The 26,729-nt window shown below is 39.7% G+C and overlaps 1 protein-coding gene across 1 annotated transcript; it reads right to left on the bottom strand.

The window, feature by feature from the left end:
- Positions 1 to 12: 12 nt before the first annotated feature.
- LOC132344545 (heat shock transcription factor, Y-linked-like) lies at positions 13 to 2,346 on the bottom strand. Its single transcript, XM_059884231.1, has 3 exons — positions 1,837 to 2,346; positions 829 to 1,406; positions 13 to 31 (listed from the first exon to the last, which is right to left on the bottom strand). The coding sequence occupies exons 1-3, from the start codon at positions 2,344 to 2,346 to the stop codon at positions 13 to 15; spliced, it is 1,107 nt and encodes a 368-aa protein (XP_059740214.1).
- Between the last annotated feature and the right edge of the window lie 24,383 nt (positions 2,347 to 26,729).

The following is a 26,729-nucleotide window of genomic DNA, read 5'->3' as shown; positions in this document are numbered from 1 at the left end:
GGAATCTTGGTGTCAGGAAATGAAGACGTACCTTAAGGACAGCAGCGCAAATATGACCCTATAGAATACTACTTGTAAAGTACACAACGTGTGCTGACCATGGGCCAGTCACTGATTATATCATGCTATCTTTTCTATCACAGTGATGGTATAATTGTGATCATGATTTTGGATGTACTACAATATCTATATTTTCAGAGACAAAATTAATTTCTATAATGAAAACAATCTGCTGTCTAATCTTTAAGACTCTACCAGTAACTAATAGAATATAATATGTGAATGTGCTGAAGATCATACTGTGTATTTTTATTTATCTAATTTTATTTGCATCTCTTTCTTCACCCATACCATCCTAATTTAGACACCCCTTCATTTCAGCAGGGATGATTTCAGAAATCACTTTACATCCATTACCTCTTTTCCCTTGCTTCTCATTTTCTTGCTTACAAATATTATATCAGGTGTCATTTACCTAGGATGCATAACGAATGCTTTCTTGAACTGAAGAGTTTGGAATACCATGCAGTAAAATAGTAAACCAATGAACTAAAGCCTCATTTTCTCTTCTTTGTTTAAAAATTGAAAATGAAACTATGAAGATGAACATGTAAATTTATTGTTCAAATACAGGAATGGTAGGTATTTGTTGACATCTCCCAAAGTAACGTTCAATCTTCCTTAGGCTCCATAATCTGACACGTATTTGGTAGGTCAGTTTTAATTAGCATGGTTTCCATATAATGGTGATTGTTGATGAGTTGACTTGAAAGAGAGGAAGCAGATGTGTAAGTGCTTGTTGGCACTGAGAACCACGAGTTGCCTGTCTCTTGCAGGTTAGGAAAAGGATTGTCATGGCCTGACATATCGCTATGCCTGACTGGAAATTTAGAAGGCTCCACCATCAGTCCAGAATAAGTGCTCTGTAATGGGGATACAATGTGGTTCTGAGAAGTAGATGTAGTTGTAGTAGCAAAGTGCTCAATGGGGCCATTTACTTGAGTGTAGCTGCTATGTGAATGCCAATTAAAAATGCTCAACTTTTTTAAAACAGCAGGTTGATTTACCAAAATCTGTTCTGTTTGTCTAACCGATATTGGTGATGGGTGGTTAGGTAAGTCACATGGAGATAGGGCATTTGTATAAGTGACAATCTGGATGGTATGAGGCTTTTGTATGAAAGGCACAGGTAAACGTGTGGAGGCTGAAAATGCGCTCTCTCTACTAATTTCTGGAATAAATTCAGAGTTACGATCATCTTCGTTGACACTTGCTTTAACATGCTTCTTGTTATCTTGCACTAATGAAGATATTTGAGACACATTATTAATCCCAACTCTTCTTTGCACTCTTAATAAAAGTTGAGGATGACCTCTTTTGAAATTTGGATTATAGTAGGTCTGTAACTAAAATCAAAGGATTACATTATTTAGTTTCTTTATAAACCAAGGTAAAACTGACAAGCAAAGCTAAGTTATAAAAATGTATTCCTTTAATGAAACCAACTAAATAGCATCAAATAAAACACCTCCATTAGTAGTTTAACAGGTAACATGTTAGAAAGAATATGATCCTCAATGAAAAATATATTTTATATATACAGTAAATACCACTTTAAGTTGCTTCAGGACTTATATCTGGTTTCACAGTGCTAGGAAAGTTTGTCAAACATCCAATATTTTAACATATCCAGCTGTTCTCAACTTCAAAAAATAAAACTTTTTAACGATTTGTTAGCTCAAGTTTAAATTTGGTTTTAGCTACATATGTAAATGTGCTTTCTAGGTCACATGATTTCATCTTACGTATTGCCAATAAGTGAAAATGTTGGAATACCTTACTCAAAAGAGAGATGTTGTTTTCTTCTTCCAGAAAGACAGGTAGTGAAGCAGATCTTTGAAAAGTTTGTCGCTTTTTACTAAATCCATAAAGGTTAAGCTGTCGAATTAAACTCTTCATACTCTTGGTTTCAAATATTCTGAAAGGTGCCTTTCTTTCCAAGACTTCTTTCTTAAAGAGTTCTTCGTGGATCACTATACATGTGCCTCTCTCATCCCACCAAATAGATTCAAACTGATCACTTTCAACTATATTCCAAAGTTTTTGTGGAAAGGTGAGTGAAAGAAAATTAGTCACCTCATCTGTTTCAGATACAGAATATTTGTAGCATGGCCTTTTTATCACAAGATCCTCAGACAAAGCCTGAAAAGCATATTCTTCAATCATAGATCTCAAAACTGAGTCCCTAGTAAGTGTATAATCATACAAAGATCTAATGGAGGTTTCTGAATCAGTTGATTCATCCTTAGGAGGCCCATCTTGAATTTCTGAAGGTATATGTGCCATCTCAGAGAAATCTTTCTTCAGATCCTTTTCTCATTTGTCTGATTTTACTGACCACTACTTCAAAAATTGCTTGGCTGGCCAACAGAGAGAAACTCTCTAGACCATCGCAGAGGTCCTCAAAGTCAAAAGGCTGTGACATCACAAAATCACTTGTCTCCTAGCAATCAAAGGGTAGCTGTGACATCACAAAATCACTGGTCTCCTAGCCATTGAAAGGTGATGTTCAGCTAGGCTTTACTTCAGCATCAACTTAAAAATACAGCCTGCTTACAGAAATAGTAACCAAAACCATGAAGCATGCAAAATCTCATTCCTAAAGAATTTTTACACAGAAAAATCACATCAATAAATCTACTTGGTTTCTGAAATACAAGTGATTTATCACCCTTCTATACACACATTTTTCATATTCAGTACTGTTACCCAAGCAAAATTGGTCTACTGGCCTCTGCAATAAAATCTTTTAACTGTCTGGTTTCAACTACTCTGTGGTCTCTGTACTTAACTTTCAGCCTGGCTGGGGCTTTGGCATCTCTAAAACTGTTCATAGGATAATGCTCAGGATGTTATTGATGGCCCTTGAGGAGGAACTAAAGACCCTTGAATTTGACTAATGGCTAAATCATTATTATTCTCTATCACTTGATTATTATCCTTAGATTCTGTCTTTTCTAGCCTCACTGTTTAAAATTACTTTTTTTTAATTGTTTTGTGTGTATTTTATTTTATTATTTTTTATTTGATTTTTTAACTTTACAATATTGTCCTGGTTTTGCCATACATCAACATGAATCCGCCACAGGTATACATGTGTTCCCCATCCTGAAACCTCCTCCCTCCTCCCTCCCCATACCATCCCTCTGGGTCGTCCCAGCACACCAGCCCCAAACATCCAGTATCGTGCATCGAACCTGAACTGGTGACTCGTTCATACATGATATTATACATGCTTCAATGTCATTCTACCAAATCATCTCACCCTCTACCTCTCCCAAGAGTCCAAAAGACTGTTCTATACATCAGTGTCTCTTTTGCTGTCTCATATACAGAGTTATTGTTACCATCTTTTAAATTCCATATATATGTGTTAGTATACTGTATTGGTGTTTTTCTTTCTGGCTTACTTCACTCTGTATAATAGGTTCCAGTTTCATCCACCTCATTAGAACTGATTGAAATTTATTCTTTTTAATGGCTGAGTAACACTCCATTGTATATATGCACCACAGCTTTCTCATTCATTCATCTGCTGATGGACATCTAGGTTGCTTCCATGTCCTGGCTACTAGAAACAGTGCTGCGATGAACATTGGGGTACACGTGTCTCTTTCAATTCTGGTTTTCTCAGTGTGTATGCCCAGCAGTGGGATTGCTGGATTATAAGGCAGTTCTATTTCCAGTTTTTTAAGGAATCTCCACACTGTTCTCCATAGTGGCTGTACTACTTTGCATTCCCAGCAACAGTGTAAGAGGGTTCCCTTTTCTCCACATCCTCTCCAACATTGATTGCTTGTGGACTTTTGGATCGCACCCATTCTGACTGGTGTGAAATTGAACACCAGGAGGTCTACAATCTCCTACCTCTTTCTCTCGGTTTTCATACTTTTCAGTCTTAAGAAGGGACTGCTTAGAACACGAAAGGAAATAAAGTGTTGGACTTAGAACTCAATCATAAATGTGACAGAAAATCTCAGTTGCAGGTTCGATGTCTTTTTCAGGTTTTCCAGCTCTTGGAGTGTTTCAATCAGCAACAACTTTGGCTATTTCCTGTTGAGATGGAGCCTGGAGTTGGAAATAATTCTGAAATCTAAGCTTGGCATCAATATTTTCTCTTATGAAAATATACTTCTATATTTTATATATGATATATATGTATATATAAGTCTATATCTGTCTATTTTTGTCAAAACTGGACAAAAAATTTGAAAATTGGTAGATCTTTATTAAAATCAGAGAGGTGAGTGATATAAAAGAGTCCTCATATTTTACATTCAGCCAAGAAAACATATTTTGAAGTATTTCCGCTTACATATATTCAACAACCGAGTCGACTTTTTAATCATTCTTCATTTGGGTTTTAATTTTTTTCCATTTCTATTAAATCTAACAGGAGTTAAAAGCCATTGCACCTTTTTTATACACACACTCATACACACAGGTGTATATATGTCAAAATATAATTTTATGCAACACTATTTAGGTGGCCAAACTCATTGCTTGCTCCCAAGATCTTAAATAAACTGTTTGGGAAGCCTTACATTACTTAATAATTTTCTGGCTGAACAATTCAGATCCTGTTGCTGAAAAGCTCTCCTTTAATCTCGCTCATCTTCCACAATTCTTTCTGTAATAAGAGGTAGGGCTCATACTTATGGGGACACCTTGAACGCATAAAATCACAACTCTCATTTACTTAGATATATTGTTCAAAGAACGCTGTTGCTCTCCTCACATTGGACACAATTTTATTTTATTTATTTTCAATATAAATATATGTATTTTAATTGGAGTCTAATTGCTTTACAATATTGTACTGGTTTTGCCATACATAAATATGAATCTGCCACAGGTATACATGTGTGCCACCTCCCTCCTCATATCATCCCTCCTGGTTATCCCAGTGCACCAGCCCCAAAGCATCCTGTATCATGCATTGAACCTGGACTGCCAGTTTGGTGACCTATGTTATTATACATGTGTCAGTGCCATTCTCCCAAATCATACCACCCTAGCCGTCTCCCAGAGCTCAAAAGACTGTTTTATACATCTGTGTCTTTTTTGCATTCTCACATACATGGTTATCGTTATCATCTTTCTAAATTCCACATATATGTGTTAGTTTATTCTATTGGTGTTTTTCTTTCTGGCTAACTTCATTCTGTATAATAGGCTCCAGTTTCATCCACCCCATTAGAACTGACTGAAATGTATTCCTTTTAATGGTTGAGTAATACTCCATTATGTATATATCCCACAGCTTTCTTATCCATTCATCCACTAATGGACATCTAGGTTGCTTCCATGTCCTGGCTATTAGAAACAGTGCTGTGATGAACATCAGGGTACACATGTCTCTTTCAATTCTGGTTTCCTTGGTGTGTATGCACAGCAGTGGGATTGTTGGGTCTTATGGCAGTTCTATTTGAAGGTTGGTTTTTTTTTTTTGTTTTTTTTTTTTTTAAAGAATCTAAACAGTGTTCTCCATAGTGGCTGTACTAGTTTGCATTCCCACCAACAGTGTAAGAGGGTTCCTTTTTCTCCACACCTTATCCAGCATTTATTGCTTGTAGACTTTTGGAGCACAACCAATTTGACTGGCATGAAAAGGTACCTCATTGTGGTTTTGATTTTCATTTCTCTGATAATGAGTGATGTTGAGCATCTTTTCATGTGTTTGTTAGCTATCTGTATGTCTTCTTTGAAGAAATGTCTGTTTAGTTCTTTGGCCAATTTTTTCATTGAGTCGTTTATTTTCCTGGAATTGAGCTTCAGGAGTTGCTTGTATATTTTTGACATTAATTCTTTGTCAGTTGCTTCAGTTCAGTTCAGTTCAGTTGTTCAGTCATGTCCGACTCTTTGCGACCCCATGAATTGCAGCACGACAGGCCTCCCTATCCATCTCCAACTCCTGGAGTTCAACAAACTCACATCCATCGACTCGGTGATGCCAACCACCATCTCATCCTCTCTCGTCCTCTTCTCCTCCTGACCTCAATCCCTCCCAGCATCAGAGTCTTTACCAGTGAGTCAAATCATCACAGGAGGTGGCCAAAGTACTGGAGTTTCAGCTTTAGCATCATTCCTTCCAAGGAACACCCAGGACTAAACTCCTGTAGGATGGACTGGATGGATCTCTTACATCAAGAGTCTTTTCCAGCACTACAGTTCAAAAGCATCAATTCTTCCATGCTCAGCTTTCTTTTTTTTTTTTTTTTAATTTTATTTTATTTTTAAAATTTACATAATTGTATTAGTTTTGCCAAATATCAAAATGAATCCGCCACAGGCATACATGTGTTCCCCATCCTGAACCCTCCTCCCTCCTCCCTCCCCACACCATCCCTCTGGGTCGTCCCAGTGCTCCAGCCCCAAGCATCCAGTATCGCGCATCGAACCTGGACTGTCAACTCGTTTCTTGCATGATATTCTACATGTTTCAATGTCACTCTCCCAACTCTTCCCACCCTCTCCCTCTCCCACAGAGTCCATAAGACTGTTCTATACATCAGTGTCTCTTTTGCTGTCTCGTACACCGGGTTATTGTTACCATCTTTCTAAATTCCATATATATGCGTTAGTATACTGTATTTATGTTTTTCCTTCTGGCTTACTTCACTCTGTATAATAGGCTCCAGTTTCATCCACCTCATTAGAACTGATTCAAATGTATTCTTTTTAATGGCTGAGTAATACTCCATTGTGTATATGTACCACAGCTTTCTTATCCATTCATCTGCTGATGGACATCTAGGTTGCTTCCATGTCCTGGCTATTATAAACAGTGCTGCGATGAACATTGGGGTACACGTGTCTTTTTCCCTTCTGGTTTCCTCAGTGTGTATGCCCAGCAGTGGGATTGCTGGATCATAAGGCAGTTCTATTTCCAGTTTTTTAAGGAATCTCCACACTGTTCTCCATAGTGGCTGTACTAGTTTGCATTCCCACCAACAGTGTAAGAGGGTTCCCTTTTCTCCACACCCTCTCCAGCACTTATTATTTGTAGACTTTTGGATCGCAGCCATTCTGACTGGTGTGAAATGGTATCTCATAGTGGTTTTGATTTGCATTTCTCTGATAATGAGTGATGTTGAGCATCTTTTCATGTGTTTGTTAGCCATCTGTATGTCTTCTTTGGAGAAATGTCTATTTAGTTCTTTGGCCCATTTTTTGATTGGGTCATTTATTTTTCTGGAGTTGAGCTGTAGGAGTTGCTTGTATATTTTTGAGATGAGTTGTTTGTCAGTTGCTTCATTTGCTACTATTTTCTCCCATTCTGAAGGCTGTCTTTTCACCTTGCTAATAGTTTCCTTTGATGTGCAGAAGCTTTTAAGGTTAATTAGGTCCCATTTGTTTATTTTTGCTTTTATTTCCAATATTCTGGGAGGTGGGTCATAGAGGATCCTGCTGTGATGTATGTCAGAGAGTGTTTTGCCTATGTTCTCCTCTAGGAGTTTTATAGTTTCTGGTCTTACGTTGAGATCTTTAATCCATTTTGAGTTTATTTTTGTGTATGGTGTTAGAAAGTGGTCTAGTTTCATTTTTTACACGTGGTTGACCAGATTTCCCAGCACCACTTGTTAAAGAGATTGCCCTTAATCCATTGTATATTCTTGCCTCCTTTGTCAAAGATAAGGTGTCCATATGTGCGTGGATTTATCTCTGGGCTTTCTATTTTATTCCATTGATCTATATATCTGTCTTTGTGCCAGTACCATACTGTCTTGATAACTGTGGCTTTGTAGTAGAGCCTGAAGTCAGGTAGGTTGATTCCTCCAGTTCCATTCTTCTTTCTCAAGATCGCTTTGGCTATTCAAGGTTTTTTGTTTTTCCATACAAATTGTGAAATTATTTGTTCCAGCTCTGTGAAGAATACTGTTGGTAGCTTGATAGGGATTGCGTTGAATCTATAAATTGCTTTGGGTAGTATACTCATTTTCACTATATTGATTCTTCCAATCCATGAACATGGTATATTTCTCCATCTATTAGTGTCCTCTTTGATTTCTTTCACCAGTGTTTTATAGTTTTTTATATATAGGTCTTTAGTTTCTTTAGGTAGATATATTCCTAAGTATTTTATTCTTTCCGTTGCAATGGTGAATGGAATTGTTTCCTTAATTTCTCTCTCTGTTTTCTCATTATTAGTGTATAGGAATGCAAGGGATTTCTGTGTGTTGATTTTATATCCTGCAACTTTACTATAGTCATTGATTATTTCTAGTAATTTTCTGGTGGAATCTTTAGGGTTTTCTATGTAGAGGATCATGTCATCTGCAAATAGTGAGAGTTTTACTTCTTCTTTTCCAATTTGGATTCCTTTTATTTCTTTTTCTGCTCTGATTGCTGTGGCTAAAACTTCCAAAACTATGTTGAATAGTAATGGTGAAAGTGGGCACCCTTGTCTTGTTCCTGACTTTAGAGGAAATGCTTTCAATTTTTCACCATTGAGGATAATGTTTGCTGTGGGTTTGTCATATATAGCTTTTATTATGTTGAGGTATGTTCCTTCTATTCCTGCTTTCTGGAGAGTTTTTATCATAAATGGATGTTGAATTTTGTCAAAGGCTTTCTCTGCATCTATTGAGATAATCATATGGTTTTTATTTTTCAATTTGTTAATGTGGTGTATTACATTGATTGATTTGTGGATATTGAAGAATCCTTGCATCCCTGGGATAAAGCCCTCTTGATCATGGTGTATGATCTTTTTAATGTGTTGTTGGATTCTGATTGCTAGAATTTTGTTAAGGATTTTTGCATCTATGTTCATCAGTGATATTGGCCTGTAGTTTTCTTTTTTTGTGGGATCTTTGTCAGGTTTTGGTATTAGGGTGATGGTGGCCTCATAGAATGAGTTTGGAAGTTTACCTTCCTCTGCAATTTTTTGGAAGAGTTTGAGCAGGATAGGTGTCAGCTCTTCTCTAAATTTTTGGTAGAATTCAGCTGTGAAGCCATCTGGACCGGGGCTTTTGTTTGCTGGAAGATTTTTGATTACAGTTTCAATTTCCGTGCTTGTGATGGGTCTGTTAAGATTTTCTATTTCTTCCTGGTCTAGTTTTGGAAAGTTGTACTTTTCTAAGAATTTGTCCATTTCTTCCACGTTGTCCATTTTATTGGCATATAATTGTTGATAGTAGTCTCTTATGATCCTTTGTATTTCTGTGTTGTCTGTTGTGATCTCTCCATTTTCGTTTCTAATTTTGTTGATTTGATTTTTCTCCCTTTGTTTCTTGATGAGTCTGGCTAATGGTTTGTCAATTTTATTTATCCTTTCAAAGAACCAGCTTTTGGATTTGTTGATTTTTGCTATGGTCTCTTTTGTTTCTTTTGCATTTATTTCTGCTCTAATTTTTAAGATTTCTTTCCTTCTACTAACCCTGGGGTTCTTCATTTCTTCCTTTTCTAGTTGCTTTAGGTGTAGAGTTAGGTTATTTATGTGACTTTTTTCTTGTTTCTTGAGGTGTGCCTGTATTGCTATGAACTTTCCCCTTAGGACTGCTTTTACCGTGTCCCACAGGTTTTGGGTTGTTGTGTTTTCATTTTCATTCGTTTCTATGCAAATTTTGATTTCTTTTTTGATTTCTTCTGTTATTTGTTGGTTATTCAGCAGCGTGTTGTTCAGCCTCCATATGTTGGAATTTTTAATAGTTTTTCTCCTGTAATTGAGATCTAATCTTACTGCATTGTGGTCAGAAAAAATGCTTGGGATGATTTCTATTTTTTTGAATTTACCAAGGCTAGCTTTATGGCCCAGGATGTGATCTATCCTGGAGAAGGTTCCATGTGCGCTTGAGAAAAAGGTAAAATTCATTGTTTTGGGATGAAATGTCCTATAGATATCAATTAGGTCTAACTGGTCTATTGTATCATTTAAAGTTTGTGTTTCCTTGTTAATTTTTTGTTTAGTTGATCTATCCATAGGTGTGAGTGGGGTATTAAAGTCTCCCACTATTATTGTGTTATTGTTAATTTCTCCTTTCATACTTGTTAGCATTTGTCTTACGTACTGTGGTGCTCCCGTGTTGGGTGCATATATATTTATAATTGTTATATCTTCTTCTTGGATTGATCCTTTGATCATTATGTAGTGACCTTCTTTGTCTCTTTTCACAGCCTTTGTTTTAAAGTCTATTTTATCTGATATGAGTATTGCCTCTCCTGCTTTCTTTTGGTCCCTATTTGCATGGAAAATCTTTTTCCAGCCCTTCACTTTCAGTCTGTATGTGTCCCCTGTTTTGAGGTGGGTCTCCTGTAGACAACATATGTAGGGGTCTTGTTTTTGTATCCATTCAGCCAGTCTTTGTCTTTTGGTTGGGGCATTCAACCCATTTACGTTTAAGGTAATTACTGATAAGTATGATCCCGTTGCCATTTACTTTATTGTTTTGGGTTCGAGTTTATACACCGTTTTTGTGTTTTTTTGTCTAGAGAATATCCTTTAGTATTTGTTGGAGAGCTGGTTTGGTGGTGCAGAATTCTCTCAGCTTTTGCTTGTCTGAAAAGCTTTTGATTTCTCCTTCATACTTGAATGAGTCCTTGCTGGGTACAATAATCTGGGCTGTAGGTTATTTTCTTTCATCATTTTAAGTATGTCTTGCCATTCCCTCCTGGCTTGAAGAGTTTCTATTGAAAGATCAGCTGTTATCCTTATGGGAATTCCCTTGTGTGTTATTTGTTGTTTTTCCCTTGCTGCTTTTAATATTTGTTCTTTGTGTTTGATCTTTGTTAATTTGATTAATATGTGTCTTGGGTGTTTCTCCTTGGGTTTATCCTGTTTGGGACTCTCTGGGATTCTTGGACTTGGGTGATTATTTCCTTCCCCAGTTTAGGGAAGTTTTCAACTATTATCTCCTCAAGTATTTTCTCATGGTCTTTCTTTTTGTCTTCTTCTTCTGGAACCCCTATTATTCGAATGTTGTAGCGTTTAATATTGTCCTGGAGGTCTCTGAGATTGTCCTCATTTCTTTTAATTCGTTTTTCTTTTATCCTCTCTGATTCATTTATTTCTACCATTCTATCTTCTAATTCACTAATCCTATCTTCTGCCTCTGTTATTCTACTATTTGTTGCCTCCAGAGTGTTTTTAATTTCATTTACTGCATTATTCATTATATATTGACTCTTTTTTATTTCTTCTAGGTCCTTGTTAAACCTTCTAGCATCTTTTCAATCCTTGTCTCCAGGCTATTTATCTGTGATTCCATTTTAGTTTCAAGATTTTGGATCAATTTCACTATCATTATTCGGAATTCTTTATCAGGTAGATTCCCTATCTCTTCCTCTTTTGTTTGGTTTGGTGGGCATTTATCCTGTTCCTTTATCTGCTGGCTATTCCTCTGTCTCTTCATCTTGTTTAAATTGCTGAGTTTGGGGTGTCCTTTATGTATTCTGGCAGTTTGTGGAGTTCTCTTTATTGTGGCATTTCCTCACTGTGTGTGGGTTTGTACAGGTGGCTTGTCAAGGTTTCCTGGTTGGGGAAGCTTGTGTCGGTGTTCTGGTGGATGGAGCTGTATTTCTTCTCTCTGGAGTGCAATGAAATGTCCAGTAGTGAGTTATGAGATGTCTATAGTTTTGGGGTGACTTTGGGCAGCCTGTATCTTGAAGCTCAGGGCTGTGTTCCTTTGTTGCTGGAGAATTTGCTTGGTATGTCTTGCCCTGGGACTTATTGGCCCTTGTGTGGTGCTTGGTTTCAGTGTCGGTATGGAGGCATTTGATGAGCTCCTGTCAATTAATGTTCCTTGGAGTCAGGAGTTCCCTGGAGTCAGGGTTTGGACTTAAGTCTCCTGCTTCCGGTTATCGGTCTTATTTTTACAGTAGTTTCAAAACTTCTCCTTCTATACAGCACCATTGATAAAACGTTTACATTAAAGATGAAAAGTTTCTCTACGATGAGGGTCACTCAGAGAGGTTCACAGGGTTACATGGAGAAGAGAAGAGGGAGGAGGGAGTTAGAGGTGACCCAAATGAGATGAGGTGAATCAATAATGGAGAGAGTAGGGTAGCCAGTAGTCACTTCCTTATGTGCACTCCACAACTAGACCACTCAGAGATATTCACGGAGTCATACAGAGAAGAGAAGAAGGAGGAAGGTGACAGAGGTGGCCAGAAGGATAAAAGGGGGGAATGAAAAGGAGGGAGACAGATCCAGCCAGTAATCAGTTCCCTAAGTGTTCTCCACCGTCTGGAACACACAGAAATTCATAGAGTTGGGTAGAGTAGCGGGGTTAGGGAGGAGACACAGGCGACCTGGTGGAGAAAAAGGAGAGTCTAAAGGGAGAGAGAGCAGTCAAGCCAGTATTCTTGCTCCCTAGTGAAAAATGGGTCCTGAAGATTGGGTTCTTAAAGGTACAAAATTGGTAACAAATACATAAAAGCAAGAATTAAAAATCTAGAGTAGAGTTTGGAATTTCAAAAATACGATGTTAAAGAAAAGAAGAAGGAAAAGAAAGAGAGAAAAAACGAACAAACAAAAACAAACAAGGTCGCGAAAATTGTAAAGAAAGTACAGGTACAAAATTGATAACTAATACCAAAAAGCAAAAATTAAAAATCTAGAGTAGAGTTTGGAATTTCAAAAATACAACGTTAAAAAAAAAAAAAGAAGAAGAAGAAGAAAAATAAAGAGAGAAAACAGACAAATGAAAACAAACAATGTCACAAAAATTATAAAGAAAATACAGGTACAAAATTGATATTATTCAGATATACAATGTTATATAGAAGAAGAAGAGAAAGAAACAAAGAAGAAGAAAAAAAGAAGTCACAGAAATTATATAAAAATAAACTATAGGTACAAAATTGATAACAAATACCAAAAAGCAAAAATTAAAAATCTAGAGTAGAGTTTAGAATTTCAAAAATACAATGTTAAAGAAAAGAAAAAAAAAAAAAAAAACAAGGTCAAAAAATTATAAAATATATACATATGAAGTTTGCTGAAGAAGAAAAAAATAGGGTCTTTTTTTTTTTTTTTTTTTTGCAAAGTAATAGGTTATAAAAGTGAAAATTAAAGGAACAATAGAGGACTTAAAAAAATTTTTTTTTAATTAAAAAAAAAGAAAGAATGATCGTAAAAATAATAAAAATATATCTAGGACTTTCTTGGTGGTGTTGTGTGTTCAGTTCATTTTTGGCTAGTTCCTTGGTCAGACTTATATTTCTCAAGATCTATAGGCCCCTTCCTATGTAGTCCGTAGTAACCACCGGGTTTTGGTCTATTGCCTGTAGCTTCCAAGGCGTTTCCCTCTGTTATATCTTCTTCTGTTTGCTAGTCTCTTCAGTATCTGGTTTCCGCCCTGACACAAAGGGGACGGTGGAGGACACTTTTTTTTTTTTTTTTTTTAGGCTTACTTGTTCAGTCGCGCTGTGGGGAGGGAGGGAGGAATGCTGCAAACAAATAACACTGGCGTGGGCTCGCAGTGCCTCAGCCACCTTGGGTCTGCCCCCACTCACGGCGCGTGTAGCCTCCCTGTCCACACTGCTCGGGCTCTAGGTTGTTCCGCCGGGAACAATCCGAGGCTGGCCCTGGGCTGCATGCACCTCCCAGGTCCAAGCCGCTCAGGTTCAGGCACTCGGGTAGTCCTCAGAGGCGCAGACTCAGTTGGGCCTGCGTTTTGTGCTCTTCCCAGGTCCGAGCAGCTCAGGTGATGAGGTATTTGGCGAGCGCCAATGCTGCGACTTACCGCCTCCCTGCCACTCGGTTTTCTGGTTGTAACACCGGCGCACCTTCTCAGGCAGATGTTGACCGTCCAGACCCCCAAGAAGTTTTAGTTAGCAAAGAAGCCAGCTTACAGTTTTATAGATAATGTCTCTCTGGGGCTGCGATTGCCCCCTTCCGGCTCTGGCTGCCTGTCACCGGAGGGGGAAGGTCTGCAGCCGGCTATCTCTGTTCAGTCCTTTGTTCCGTGCGCGGGCCTGACGTTTTTAGGTTAGGACTGGCTTTTCGCGTGGTAGATATCCCACAGTCTGGTTTGCTAACCCAAATTATTTCGCTCAGATAGCGCTCAGGGTATTCAGGTCAGATTCTTACTCTCTGCGATGCAGCCCACGCCGCACCTCCCTGCCCAGCCCCCGCTTGCTAATGGCGGATGCAGGCGTCTGTGCTGCTTCTCCGCTGGGGGAGTTACCGTAGGGCTCGAAATCTGCGAGTTTTAATTGTTTATTTATTTTTCTCCCTGTTATGTTGCCCTCTATGCTTCCAAAGCTCGGCACAGATTCGGCAGTGAGAAGGTTTCCTGGTGTTTGGAAACTTCTCTCTTTTTAAGATTCCCTTCCCGGGACGGAGCTCCGTCCCTCCCTCTTTTGTCTCTTTTTTTTGTCTTTAATATTTTTTCCTACCTCCTTTCGAAGAGTTGGGTTGCTTTTCTGGGTGCCTGATGTCCTCTGCCGGCATTCAGAAGTTGTTTTGTGGAATTTACTCAACGTTTAAATGCTCTTTTGATGAATTTCTTGGGGAGAAAGTGTTCTCCCCGTCCTACTCCTCCGCCATCTTGGCTCCTCCTCCCATGCTCAGCTTTCTTCACAGTCCTACTCTCACATCCATACATGACTACAGGAAAAACCATAGCCCTGACTAGATGGACCATTGTTGGCAAAGTAATGTCTCTGCTTTTGAATATGCTATCAAGGTGGGTCACAACGTTCCTTCCAAGGAGTGTCTTTTAATTTCATGGCTGCAGACACCAACTGCAGTGATTTTGGAGCCCAAAAAAATAAAGTTTGACACTGTTTCCCCATCTATTTCCCATGACATGATGGGACCAGTTGCCATGATTTTCATTTTCTGAATGTTGAGCTTGAAGCCAACTTTTTCACTCTCCTCTTTCACTTTGATCAAGAGTCATTTTAGTTCCTCTTCACTTTCTGCCAGAAGGATGGTATCATCTGCATATCTGAGGTTATTGATATTTCTCTTGGCAATCTTGATTCCACCTTGTGCTTCCTCCAGCCCTGTGTTTCTCATGATGTACTCTGCATATAAGTTAAACAAGCAGGGTGACAATATACAGCCTAGACATACTCCTTTTCCTATTTGGAACCAGTATGTGTTCCATGTACAGTTCTAACTGTTGCTTCCTGACCTGCATATAGGTTTCTCAAGAGTCAGGTCAGGTGGTCTGGTATTCCCATCTCTTTCAGAATTTTCCACAGTTTATTGTGATCCACACACTCAAAGGCTTCCACATAGACAATAAAGCAGAAACAGATGAATTTCTGGAACTCTCTTGCTTTTTCAATGATCCAGCAGATGTTGGCAACTTGATCTCTGGTTCCTCTGCCTTTTGTAAAACCAGCTTGAACATCTGGAAGTTCACAATTCACATATTGCTGAAGCCTGGCTTGGAGAATTTTGAGCATTTCTTTACTAGCATGTGAGATGAGTGCAATTGCATGGTGATGTGAGAATTCTTTGGCATTGCCTTTCTTTGGGATTGGAATGAAAACTGACCTTTTCGAGTCCTTTGGCCACTGCTGAGTTTTCCAAATATGCTGCCATATTGAGTGCAGCACTTTCACAGTATCATTAAAAGGGGCCAATAGCTCTAAATAGACATTTCTTTAAAGAAGACATATGGATGTCTAATAAACACATGAAATATGCTTAACATCATTCATCATTAGATAAATGAAAATTAAAATTGTAATGAGCAGTCATCTCACACTGTTCAGAGTGGCCATCACCAGAAATTCTACAAGCAAGAAATCCTGGAAAGGCTGTGGAGAAAAGTTTACCCTAATACACTGTTGCCCGTAACACAAACTGGTACAACCTGTATTCAGAACAGTTTGGAGATTCCTTGAGAAACTTGGACTAGACCTGTCATATGACCCAGAAACCCCACTTCTTTGCATATACCCAGAGGGAATTAGGATGGAACATAACACATGTACCCCAATGTTTATTGAAATTGCCTTTACAATAGCTATGACATGGAAGTAATCTAGATGCGCATCAGCAGATGAATATATAAGGAAGTTGTGGTATATATACAAACAAAATATTACTCAGCTACAGAAAGGCATATATTTGTGTCACTTTTAATGAGGCAGTTCAACCTACAGCCTATTGTTCAGAGTGAAAAAAGTTAGAGAGAGGCAAATATTGCACATTAATGCATATAAATTGGATTTAGGAAGACAGTAACAATAACCCTACCCACGTGAAGGCTAGTAAAGAAGATCCACATATAAATAACAGACTCTTAGACTGGGATGATTTGAGAACATAGCATTGGAACAGGTATATTACCATATATAAAAGAGATGATCAGTGCAAGTTCAGCATATGAAAGATGCACCCAACTCTTGTGCTGTGGAAGAACCCAGAATCATGGGGTAATAAGGAAGGTTTGAGTTGTGTTCAGGATACGGAGATACATATTTTCATGTGGCTGGTTCATGTTGATCTATATGTCAAAAACCATCACAGTAATACATAGTAATTCTATTCCAATTAAATAAATCATTTTTGTAAAAAGAAATTAGAAGAAATTAAAAAAAAAATGCATTTAGAAATGGCATGGACATGATCCAGAATACAACCTCAACAGTTGTTTTATACCTACTCAAGAAAGTGCTGTGATGAACATTGGGGCAGCACTGTTTATAATAGCCAGGACATGGAAGCAACCTAGGTGTCCATCAGCAGATGAATGGATAAGAAAGCTGTGGTACATATACACAATGGAGTATTACTCAGCCATTAGAAAGAATAAATTTCAGTCAGTTCTAATGAGGTGGATGAAACTGAAGCCTATTATACAGAGTGAAGTAAGCCAGAAGGAAAAACACCAATACAGTATACTAATGCATATATATGGAATTTAGAAAGATGATAACAATAACCCTGTGTACGAGACAGCAAAAGAGACACTGATGTATAGAACAGTCTTATGGACTTTGTGGGAGAGGGAGAGGGTGGGAAGATTTGGGAGAATGGCATTGAAACATGTAAAATATCCTGTAAGAAATGAGATGCCAGTCCAGGTTCGATGCACGATACTGGATGCTTGTGGCTAGTGCACTGGGACGACCCAGAGGGATGGTATGGGGAGGGAGGAGGGAGGAGGGTTCAGGATGGGGAATACATGTATACCTGTAGTGGATTCATTTTGATATTTGGCAAAACTAATACACTTATGTAAAATTTAACAATAAAATAAAATTAAAAAAAAAAAAAAGAAAGTGGACTTAGGGCCCTTCCCCCCTGCCCATGACCCGCCTCCGGCCCCCGCTCTCCAAGTCCAACCTCCGATCTGTTTAATAAGAAGGCGCCTGTGTATGGCAGAGCTGGTGTGAGACGAAGAGTCAATCCTTCCCAGCCACCGGGATAATCAAGAGTTTGGCGGGACCTTCAAGCACACACCGAGATAATGAGGAGCCAGATGAAAAGCACAGACTCTGGCGCTGAAAAGGATTAATAAGGAACTTAGTGATTTGGCCCGTGACCCTCCAGCACAATGTTCTGCAGGTCCAGTTGGGGATGATATGTTTCATTGGCAAGCCACAATTATGGGACCTAATGACAGCCCTTATCAAGGCGGTGTATTCTTTTTGACAATTCATTTTCCTACAGACTACCCCTTCAAACTACCTAAGGTTGCATTTACAACAAGAATTTATCATCCAAATATTAACAGTAATGGCAGCATTTGTCTCGATATTCTAAGATCACAGTGGTCTCCTGCTTTAATTATTTCTAAAGTTCTTTTATCCATTTGTTCACTGCTATGTGATCCAAACCCAGATGACCCCCTAGTGCCAGAGATTGCACGGATGTATAAAACAGACAGAGATAAGTACAACAGAGTATCTCGGGAATGGACTCAGAAGTATGCCATGTGATGCTTAAAGTCAGACTAACCTGCATTATAGCTGGAATAAACTTTAAATTACTGTTTGTTTTTTTTTTTTTTTCTTATCTGGCTGCTCCCCTATCAGACCTCATCATTTTTAATTTTATTTTTTGTTTACCTCCCTCTATTCATTCACATGCTCATCTGAGAAGACTTAAGTTCTTCCAGCTTTGGACAATAACTGCTTTTAGAAACTGTAAAGTAGTTACAAGAGAATAGTTGCACAAGATTCAGAATTAAAAAAAAAATGGAGCATGTGTATTATGTGGCCAATGTCTTCACTCTAACTTGCTTATGAGACTAAAACCATTCCTCACTGCTCTAACATGCTCAAGAATCATCTGAGAGGGAGGGAGATGGATGCTGAGTTGTCACATCAAAGGAAGCAGCATTATGCTAACAGCATCCATTCTTGTTTAAGCCTTCCACTGTTAGAGATTTGAGGTTACATGATATACTTTATGCTCATAACTGATATGGCTGGAGAATTGGTATTGAATTTATAGCATCAGCAGAACAGAAAATGTGATGTATTTTATGCATGTCAATAAAGGAATGACCTGTTCTTGTTCTACAGAAAATGGAAATTGGAAGTCAAACACCCTTTGTATTCCAAAATAGGGTCTCAAAACATTTTGCAATTTTCATTTAAATTGTTAGGAGGCTTGGAGCTATTAGTTAATCTATCTTCCAATACACTGTTTAATATAGCACTGAATAAATGATGCAAGTTGTCAATGGATGAGTGACCAACTAATAGCTCTGCTAGTAATTGATTTATTTTTCTTCATTAAAGTTGCATAAACCAAAAAACAAAACAATAAAGAAAGAAAGAAAGTGGACGTAGGAGGGGCAGACCATGTGTGCTGGTATAGAGGCTGAAAGTCAAAGAAGATAAGCTTGAGATTGCAACTATGTTTTTGCAGCATGACCTCAGTATCATAGTCTAAGTAGTGGAAGATGCATGTGGCAGAATGCAAGCTTAGTAGATCGGCATGCCTACTCTGGAACAGAGGTTCAGTAGGAGTTAAATGCATGCACTTGAGCGTCGTTTCAGGAGTGACGGTATATGTGTTTCAGAGTGAAGATAAATAGGTGCAGCAAAAGTGCTCTAAAATGTTGGGAAATACTTGTAAGAAGGCAGGTTCAGAGTGGAAGCTCAGTATTTGTGTGACTAATGTTATAGACTTAGACTTAAATTGAAGAAAGTAGAGAAGACCACTAGATGATTCAGTTCAGTTCAGTCGCTTAGTTGTGTCCGACTCTTTGTGACCCCAAGAATCGCAGTATGCCAGGCCTTCCTGTCCATCACAAACTCCCGGAGTTCACTCAGACTTATGTCTATCGAGTCAGTGATGCCATTCAGCCATCTCATCATCTGTCGTCCCCTTCTCCTCCTGCCCCCAATCCCTCCCAGCATCAGAGTCTTTTCCAATGAGTCAGCTCTTCACATGAGGTGGCCAAAGTACTGGAGTTTCAGCTTCAGCATCATTCCCTCCAAAGAAATCCCAGGGCTGATCTCACTCAGAATGGATTGGTTGGATCTCCTTGTAGTCCAAGGGATTTTCAAGAGTCTTCTCCAACACCAGAGTTCAAAAGCATCCATTCTTTGGTGCTCAGCCTTCTTCACAGTCCAAGTCTCACATCCATACATGACTACTGGAAAAAGCATAGCCTTGACTAGATGGACCTTTGTTGGCAAAGTAATATCTCTGCTTTTGAATATGCTATCAAGTTTGGTCATAACTTTCCTTCCAAGGAGTAAGCATCTTTTAATTTCATGGCTGCAATCACCCTCTGCAGTGATTTTGGAGCCCCCCCCCCCAAATAAAGTCTGACACTGTTTCCATAGTTTCCCCATCAATTTCCCATGAAGTGATGGGACTGGAGGCCATGATCTTTTTTTTTTTTTTTTCCTGAATGTTGAGCTTTAAGCCAACTTTTTCACTCTCTACTTATGATTCAGGTATGACCTAAATCAGATCCCTTATGATTATACAGTGGACGTGACAAAAGATTTAAGGGAATAGATTTGATAGAGTGCCTGAAGAACTACAGGTGGAGGTTCATGAAATTGTACAGGAGGCAGTGACCAAGAACATCCCCAAGAAAAGTAATGCCAAAAGGCGAAATGGTTGTCTGAGGAGGCCTTACAAATAGTTAAGTAAAGAAGAGAAGCAAAAGGCAAAGGAGAAAAGGGAAGATATACCCATATGACTGCAGATTACCAAAGAATAGCAAGGAGAGATAAAAAAGCCTTCCTCAGTGATCAATGCAAAGAAATAGAGGAAAAAAATAGTTGAGAAAGACTAGCGATTTCTTCAAGGAAATTAGAGATACCAAGGGAATATTTCATGCCAAGATGGACACAATAAAGGACAGAAATTGTATGGACCTAAAAGAAGCAGAAGATATTAAGAAGAGGTAGCGAGAATCTATACAGAAAAGATTGAAGAACTATACAGAAAAAATCTTCATGATCCAGATAATCATGATGATGTGATCACTCACCTAGAGCCAGACATCCTGAAACATGAAGTCAAGTCAGCCTTAGGAAGCATCAATACAAACAAAGCTAGTGGAGATATGGAACCCCAGTTGAGCGATTTCAAATCCTAAAAGATAGTTCTGTGAAAGTGCTGAATCCAATGTGCCAGCAAATTTGGAAAATTCAGCAGTGGCAACAAGACTGGAAAAGGTCAGTTGTTCCAGTATATGTATTTTAGAGCTTGTTCTCTGTAGTGGTGAAATGTGTCCCACAAAGTGTTAGACAGGACTGAAGCAAACTAGTGCAAAATGTTGCAAGATTTTTTTTGTTTGTTTTGTTTTGTTTTCACCTGTGGCAGCTTTTCTCCAGTAAGAGTTAATTGTGAAAGTGGAGCAGGTGCTTGGCTTTCAGGGACCCTGGTGGTGCCAAGTGTACAGGGTTCAGGGACACAGAACTGACTAGACCACAGGAGTTATGACCCTATCAGAGTCTTTTTTTGAGCTTCTTGTAGCTGGCGATCAGAAGGCCTCTTTTGCCAGTCTTTCTCCCTAGTTCCACCCATTGAGGCACTTAGAAGGCTTTGTTGCCTGGAATCCTTCCCTGTTGTTCAATGTGTCAGCACATAGAGATACCTCCCTGGCTGGGGTCCTACTCTGTAGATCAGTGCATCAGGCACTTAAAGAAGCATCGTGAGTAGGGTTCGACTCTAGTTTTGTGCATCAGGCACTTAAAGGAGCACCTGGGTGGTGTCCTGCTCTATATTTCAGTGTGTTCAGCATTTGATGGGTCAGCCTCACTATTGTAGTAACTGCTGATGCTATCATGTGGAGAGAGAGAGGCTATGGTGATTGCTCCACCCCCATACATGTGACTCAGTGATATTGCCTTGCTTCCTTGGCTGCCTGGCTTTCCTCCACAGGCATATCCTAGCACAGTTTCCTCCCTCACAGCCCCTCTCTCCATCTCGCCACAGTAAACAGCAGCCTTCGCCCAGGAATCGCTCCAGAATCCCTCAATTCCAGCTCCCAGCCACTGTGCCTTTCAGGGGACACATATCCTTGGCTGGGGTATGTACAGCTGTAGCAAGGACTCACTGATTCTCATTACATCTAGTTATCCACAGATCAGTTGTTCCACTCTCAGCTTTAAATGTTTATTCTATGATTCAGACAAGCCCCCCAATATGGGATTAGACCCCTCCTTCACCCACTCAGGGCTGATTCAGTCCTAATAAGACTCATGATTTTCCCCCCAGTTCTTTCATCCTACTGAGTTTTGCGTGATTCTATATATTCTTTTCCACTGGTCAGGCACTCCTGTCTGCTTTCAGCTGATGTTTTGATTACTTGTCTGTGTCTGAAGATGTATGCCTGATGTATCCACAGAGAGATGTATTCCACATCTACCTACAGCTCCACCATCTTGTTCTCTCATCTCAAGATAGTTTTAGAGCACAGAATCCACAGTGGCAGTAGGTGTGCTATAAAATGTGAGTTCAGACATACACCTGAGGGCAAGCTCAGTGATTTTAGCACAGCTGATCTAAAGCATTGATTTACTATTGGCCAGACACATGGTTCAAATATTACGAAAATTATTTATGGTGTGCCAATTCTAGAGCACAAGATCAGTCGTTGTGTAACATTTGCTGTAGAATGCAAGTTCAGTTGTGGAAAGAGGTATGCTCCACAATGCAACTGAGACGTTTTAGTCATCTTGTGGTAGAGTACATGCTCAGTAATGGTAGGAACTGTGCTCTAGTATTCATTCAGTAGTGGCTGGAAGCATGTTGCCACTGCCAATGGGATAGCTTCAGACAGCCTGTTCTAAAATGCAAGCACACTAGTGGCAGAATGTATGCTCCAGATTGCAAGCTAAGTAGTTTCAGTACTTCTATGCTAGAGCTCAGACACAGTAGTGATGTATGCAGGCTGCAAACTGCCATCCTACTATTTGTGTCATGTCCGCTCTAGAATACAGTCTTAGTACTGGTGGGGAGAATCCTCAAAAGTACAATCTCAGGAGACAAAGAACAAGTTCTCTAAAGCAAAGATTCAGTATTCGAACCATACTTGCTCTAGATCATGGTTCTGTATTACCAGGGGTGTGTCTAAAGTGTGCTTCAATGTTGAGATGCATGCTGAAGAGCTAAGTTCAGCAGATGAAGCATGCCTGCATTACGTGTGCTTCAGAGTGTTGTCTCAGGAGTTGCAGTACACTTGCTTAAGAGTGCACACTCAGTAAGTGAGGGACATATTCTCTTGAACGCTGGGTTTTTATTTTTGGATGCATATCCAGAGATCAAACTGAGAAAATGTGATATGCCTGTTCTGCCACACAAGCTCAGTAGTGGGAAGATAAGTCCTCAACAGTGCAAGCACATGGGTTGTGGCATATGTGTGTTGTGACACATGATCAATTGAGGCAGGAAATATGAAGTATACACCAAGTCTCTAGTTGTGGAAGATCATCCATAGATGTAGCTGTGGAACACAGGTACACTACTCACAACTTATACAGTCTAGAGTGCTGGATGGGTAGCAGCATAATGGCTGGTATAAAATGCCACTGGAGTGATGGTTGCACACACCTAGAGCAATACTTCAGGGAAGTGACTTTAATGCTTCAGAATTCAAAGTCACTAGTGGTGACACAGTTGATCTAGAATGACGGTTCACTCGTGGGTAGGATATGTGTTTTATAATGCAACCTCCACTTTCCTGGAATAGGTCCTCCAGAGTGCAAATTCAGTAGTTGGGACACATGCTCTAGAGTACAGGAAGAAGAGTTTGGGGAAATATGCAACAGCGGGCAAGCCAAGTCATTGGCAAATTTCAGCTGCAGAGTGTGGGATCACTACTTTAAGCTCACAGGCCATGGGGCAAGATTAGTAGTAGTGGAACTCATAGTCTATAAGGCAGGCTAAGCAGTGATTAAATAGTGTAACAGGGTGCAAAATCAGTAGCTGAACTGCTTACAAGTGGCAAGACACATGCTTCAGAGTGCAAAATTAGTATTGGCCACACACATGCTCTAGGCCACATGCTCACTAGCTGTGCCATGCCTGCTTAGTGTAAGGACTCAGAAGTGACAGGTGTGCTATAGTACTAGGATTGATACTGCCGGGATGCATGATTCAGTGTGCAGGTGTGTAGCTCAGGCATTCTTACTCTACAGCATAGTCTCTGTAGTGTCAGAACATTGGCTCTTGAAGGCACACACAGTCATGATGGGAGATATGTTCCTGAGTAAACCGCAGTAGTGCAAAACCCATGATAAAATGTGTGCACTCTGTAGTCATGAGAGCTGTACTCCCAATTGCAAGTTCAGTTACTGTGGAATGTGTGAAACTAGAGCATGTTCTCTGCACAGCCCGGATGCCTGCCCTTGAACTCATGCTCAGTAGAGGTGTACCATGTCCTCCAGTGTTCAAACTCACTATGTCTATAAGAGTGCTGGCTCAGGTGTGTCCAGAAGTAAACAAACATCAGAGTGCAAGTTCAGTAATTGTTTAGGCACACCTGAACTACAGCGCAGGTTGAGTAGTGGCCTGACTTACCTATAAAGCAACAAGCTAATTATTGTGATTTTTATTGTTTAGAGTGAAAATTCAGCAGGCAATGAACTCTTGTTCTGGAAGGCAATTTCAGTAGTGCAGGGATGCAGAATCCAGAGTGTAATATACCAAAAGTGTATGTGTACTTACAACAGGCATGTTTTAGGGACAGGCTCAGTAGTGGCAGGCCATATTCTCAATAACCCGGGTTCAGGAGTGATGGGATGTATGCTCTACTGTGCAGTCTCAGTGACAGCAAGGCACTTGTTCTAAATTTTGTCAATAATCTCAATAGTGGCAGAAAGGGTGATCCAGATTAGAAACTAAGTAGTTCTAGCGTGCGTCCTCTGATGGTGGTCTCAGTATTGACAAGCGCATATTCCAGAGTGCAAAAGTCTTGTTTGTAGCATGTGTGCTTTGAAATCGGAGAAGGAAATCGCAACCCAGTCCAATATTCTTGCCTGGAGAATTCCATGGACAGAGGAACCTGCTGGGCTGCTCTCCATAGGTTCGCACGGAGTCGGACAAGACTAAAGCGACTTAGCATGCATACATGCATTGGAGAAGGAAGTGGCAACCCCCTCCAGTATTCTCGTCTGGAGAATCCCAGGGATACGGAAGCCTGGTGGGCTGCTGTCTATGTGGTCACACAGAGTCGGACACTACTGAAGTGACTTGGCGGCAGCAGCAGCAGTGGTTTGAAATCAGGGGTCAGTAGTTGTGAAAAGCTTCTTGCATTTTCAGTTGTTACGGCATCCCAGGTCCAGAGTGCAGGCACACTTGGTTGTGATACTTATGCTCTAGAGTTGTAATGTATGTTCCAGAGTGCAAGCTAATTAGTATACCTGTTCTAATTCAATTCTCAGTAAAAGCAGAATGCAAAGTCCTGATTTCAACCTCAGTAGTTGCTGCATGCATAATCAGAAGTAGTGCTTCATACACTCATGAGTGCCAGATCATGAGCTGCAGCATAATTGTCACAGAGTGGGGCACAAGTAGTTGCTGGATGCATACTACAGAGGGTGAGCTCAGTAGCTTCGTTACATGCATGTTTCACACTGTGAGCTCAATAGTACTCGATGGTATTACATTGACAGTATTCCTACTTTAGAGTACTTGCTTAACAGGGGCAGAATGCATACCTTTGAATATAAACTCGGTAGACTCGTCCTAAGGTGGCAGTGACATATGAGAAGGAGTTCAATTTTTCCCCAGTAAATACCTCAACGGATTGTCAGGATATGGAGTAACTTTCACTAAACCATTTCTATATGCTGGCAGAGGACACCAGAAAGGCCAATAAATTTGCTCATAATGAGGGAGGAGAAGAGATAAACAAGAAAAGAGAGACAAAGGATTTAGGGATAGAGACTGATTCTAGAACCAGATACGCAACAAGGGACTGGTTCTGAATTGTAACCCTGCTTATTTAAATTAGATGAAGAGCACATCATGTGAAATGCCAGACTGGATGAAGCACAAGCTGGAATCAAAATTGCTGGGAGAAATAGCAATAACCTGAGATACATAGATGACAAAACCCATATAGCAGAAAGTGAAGAGGGACTAAAGAGCCTCTTGATGAAAGTGAAACAGGAGAGTGCAAAAGCCAGCTTAAAACTCAACATTCAAAAACGAAGATCATGGCTTCTGGCCCCATGATTGAGAGATTTCACTTTCACTTTTCACTTTCCTGCATTGGAGACGGAAATGGCAGCCTACTCCAGTGTTCTTGCCTGGAGAACCCAAGGGGCAGGGGAGCCTGGTGGGCTGACGTCTATGGGGTCACACAGAGTCGGACACGACTGAAGTGACTTAGCAACAGTAGCAGCCGCAGATGGGGAAACAATGGAAAGGCTGAGAGACTTTATTGTCTTGGCTTCAAAATCACTGTAGATGGTGGCTGCAGCATAAAATTAAAAGATACTTGCTTCTTGGAAGAAAAGCTATGACCAACCTAGGCAGGATATTTAAAAACAGAGATATTACTTTGCCAACAAAAGTCTTTCTAGTCCAAGCTATAATTTGTCCAGTAGTCATATATGGATGTGAGAGTTGGACTATACAGAAAGCTGAGCCCTGAAAAATTGATGCTTTTGAAGTGTGGTGTTGGAGAAGACTCTTGAGAGTCCCTTGGAGAGCAGGGAATAAAATTAGTCAGTAAGACATTCAGTCCTGAATATTTATTGGAAGCACTGATGCTAAAGCTGAATTTGGCCACCTGATGCAAATAACTGACTCTTGCAAATGACCCCAGTGTTGAGAAAGATTGAAGGCAGGAGGAGAAGCAGAAGACAGGATGAGATTGAGTCCATCACTAACTCAATGGAGATGAGTTTGAGCAAGCTATGGAAGTTCGTGATGAACAGAGGAGTCTGGTGTGTCACAGTCCTTGGGGTTACAAATAGTTGGACACGACTGAGAAACTGAACTGAACTTGTGTTGGGGAGAGAGAGTCAATTCCTATGCAGATTGATAAGAAGTCTGGCCTACCCAAAGAAGAGAAAAATATCTGGATTCTTGAGGAGGAGATAGGGTTCTGGAATTCTCAAGGAGGAGAATTGCTTGCTTGTTTGTTTTTCTCTATATTCATTAGTCTTAGTCACAGAAAATGTTTTGTTTTGTTTTTTCTTTAAACCTTGAAATGATGATTACACAGCAAACAATTCAGTTTAAACTCTGTAATTAGAATTATATAGCAACAGTGTATCATGCTTGAGGACAGTTTCTCCTCCCTGAAAACCTTCTGACGAATCCTTATATT

Source organism: Bos taurus, chromosome Y (assembly GCF_002263795.3).
Source record: "Bos taurus isolate L1 Dominette 01449 registration number 42190680 breed Hereford chromosome Y, ARS-UCD2.0, whole genome shotgun sequence".
In the NCBI taxonomy this organism is placed as follows: Eukaryota; Metazoa; Chordata; class Mammalia; order Artiodactyla; family Bovidae; genus Bos; species Bos taurus.
The sequence above is the reverse complement of the archived record's forward strand: the minus strand, read 5'-3'. Positions and strand labels throughout refer to the sequence as shown.

Excerpts from the sequence above, each read along its gene's own strand:
- LOC132344545 (XM_059884231.1), bottom strand. The coding sequence starts at position 2,346 with ATGGCACATATACCTTCAGAAATTCAAGATGGGCCTCCTAAGGATGAA. Across the intron at positions 1,407-1,836 it reads ACATCTCTCTTTTGAGTAAG|TTACAGACCTACTATAATCC; the intron begins GTATTCCAACAT and ends CTTTGATTTTAG.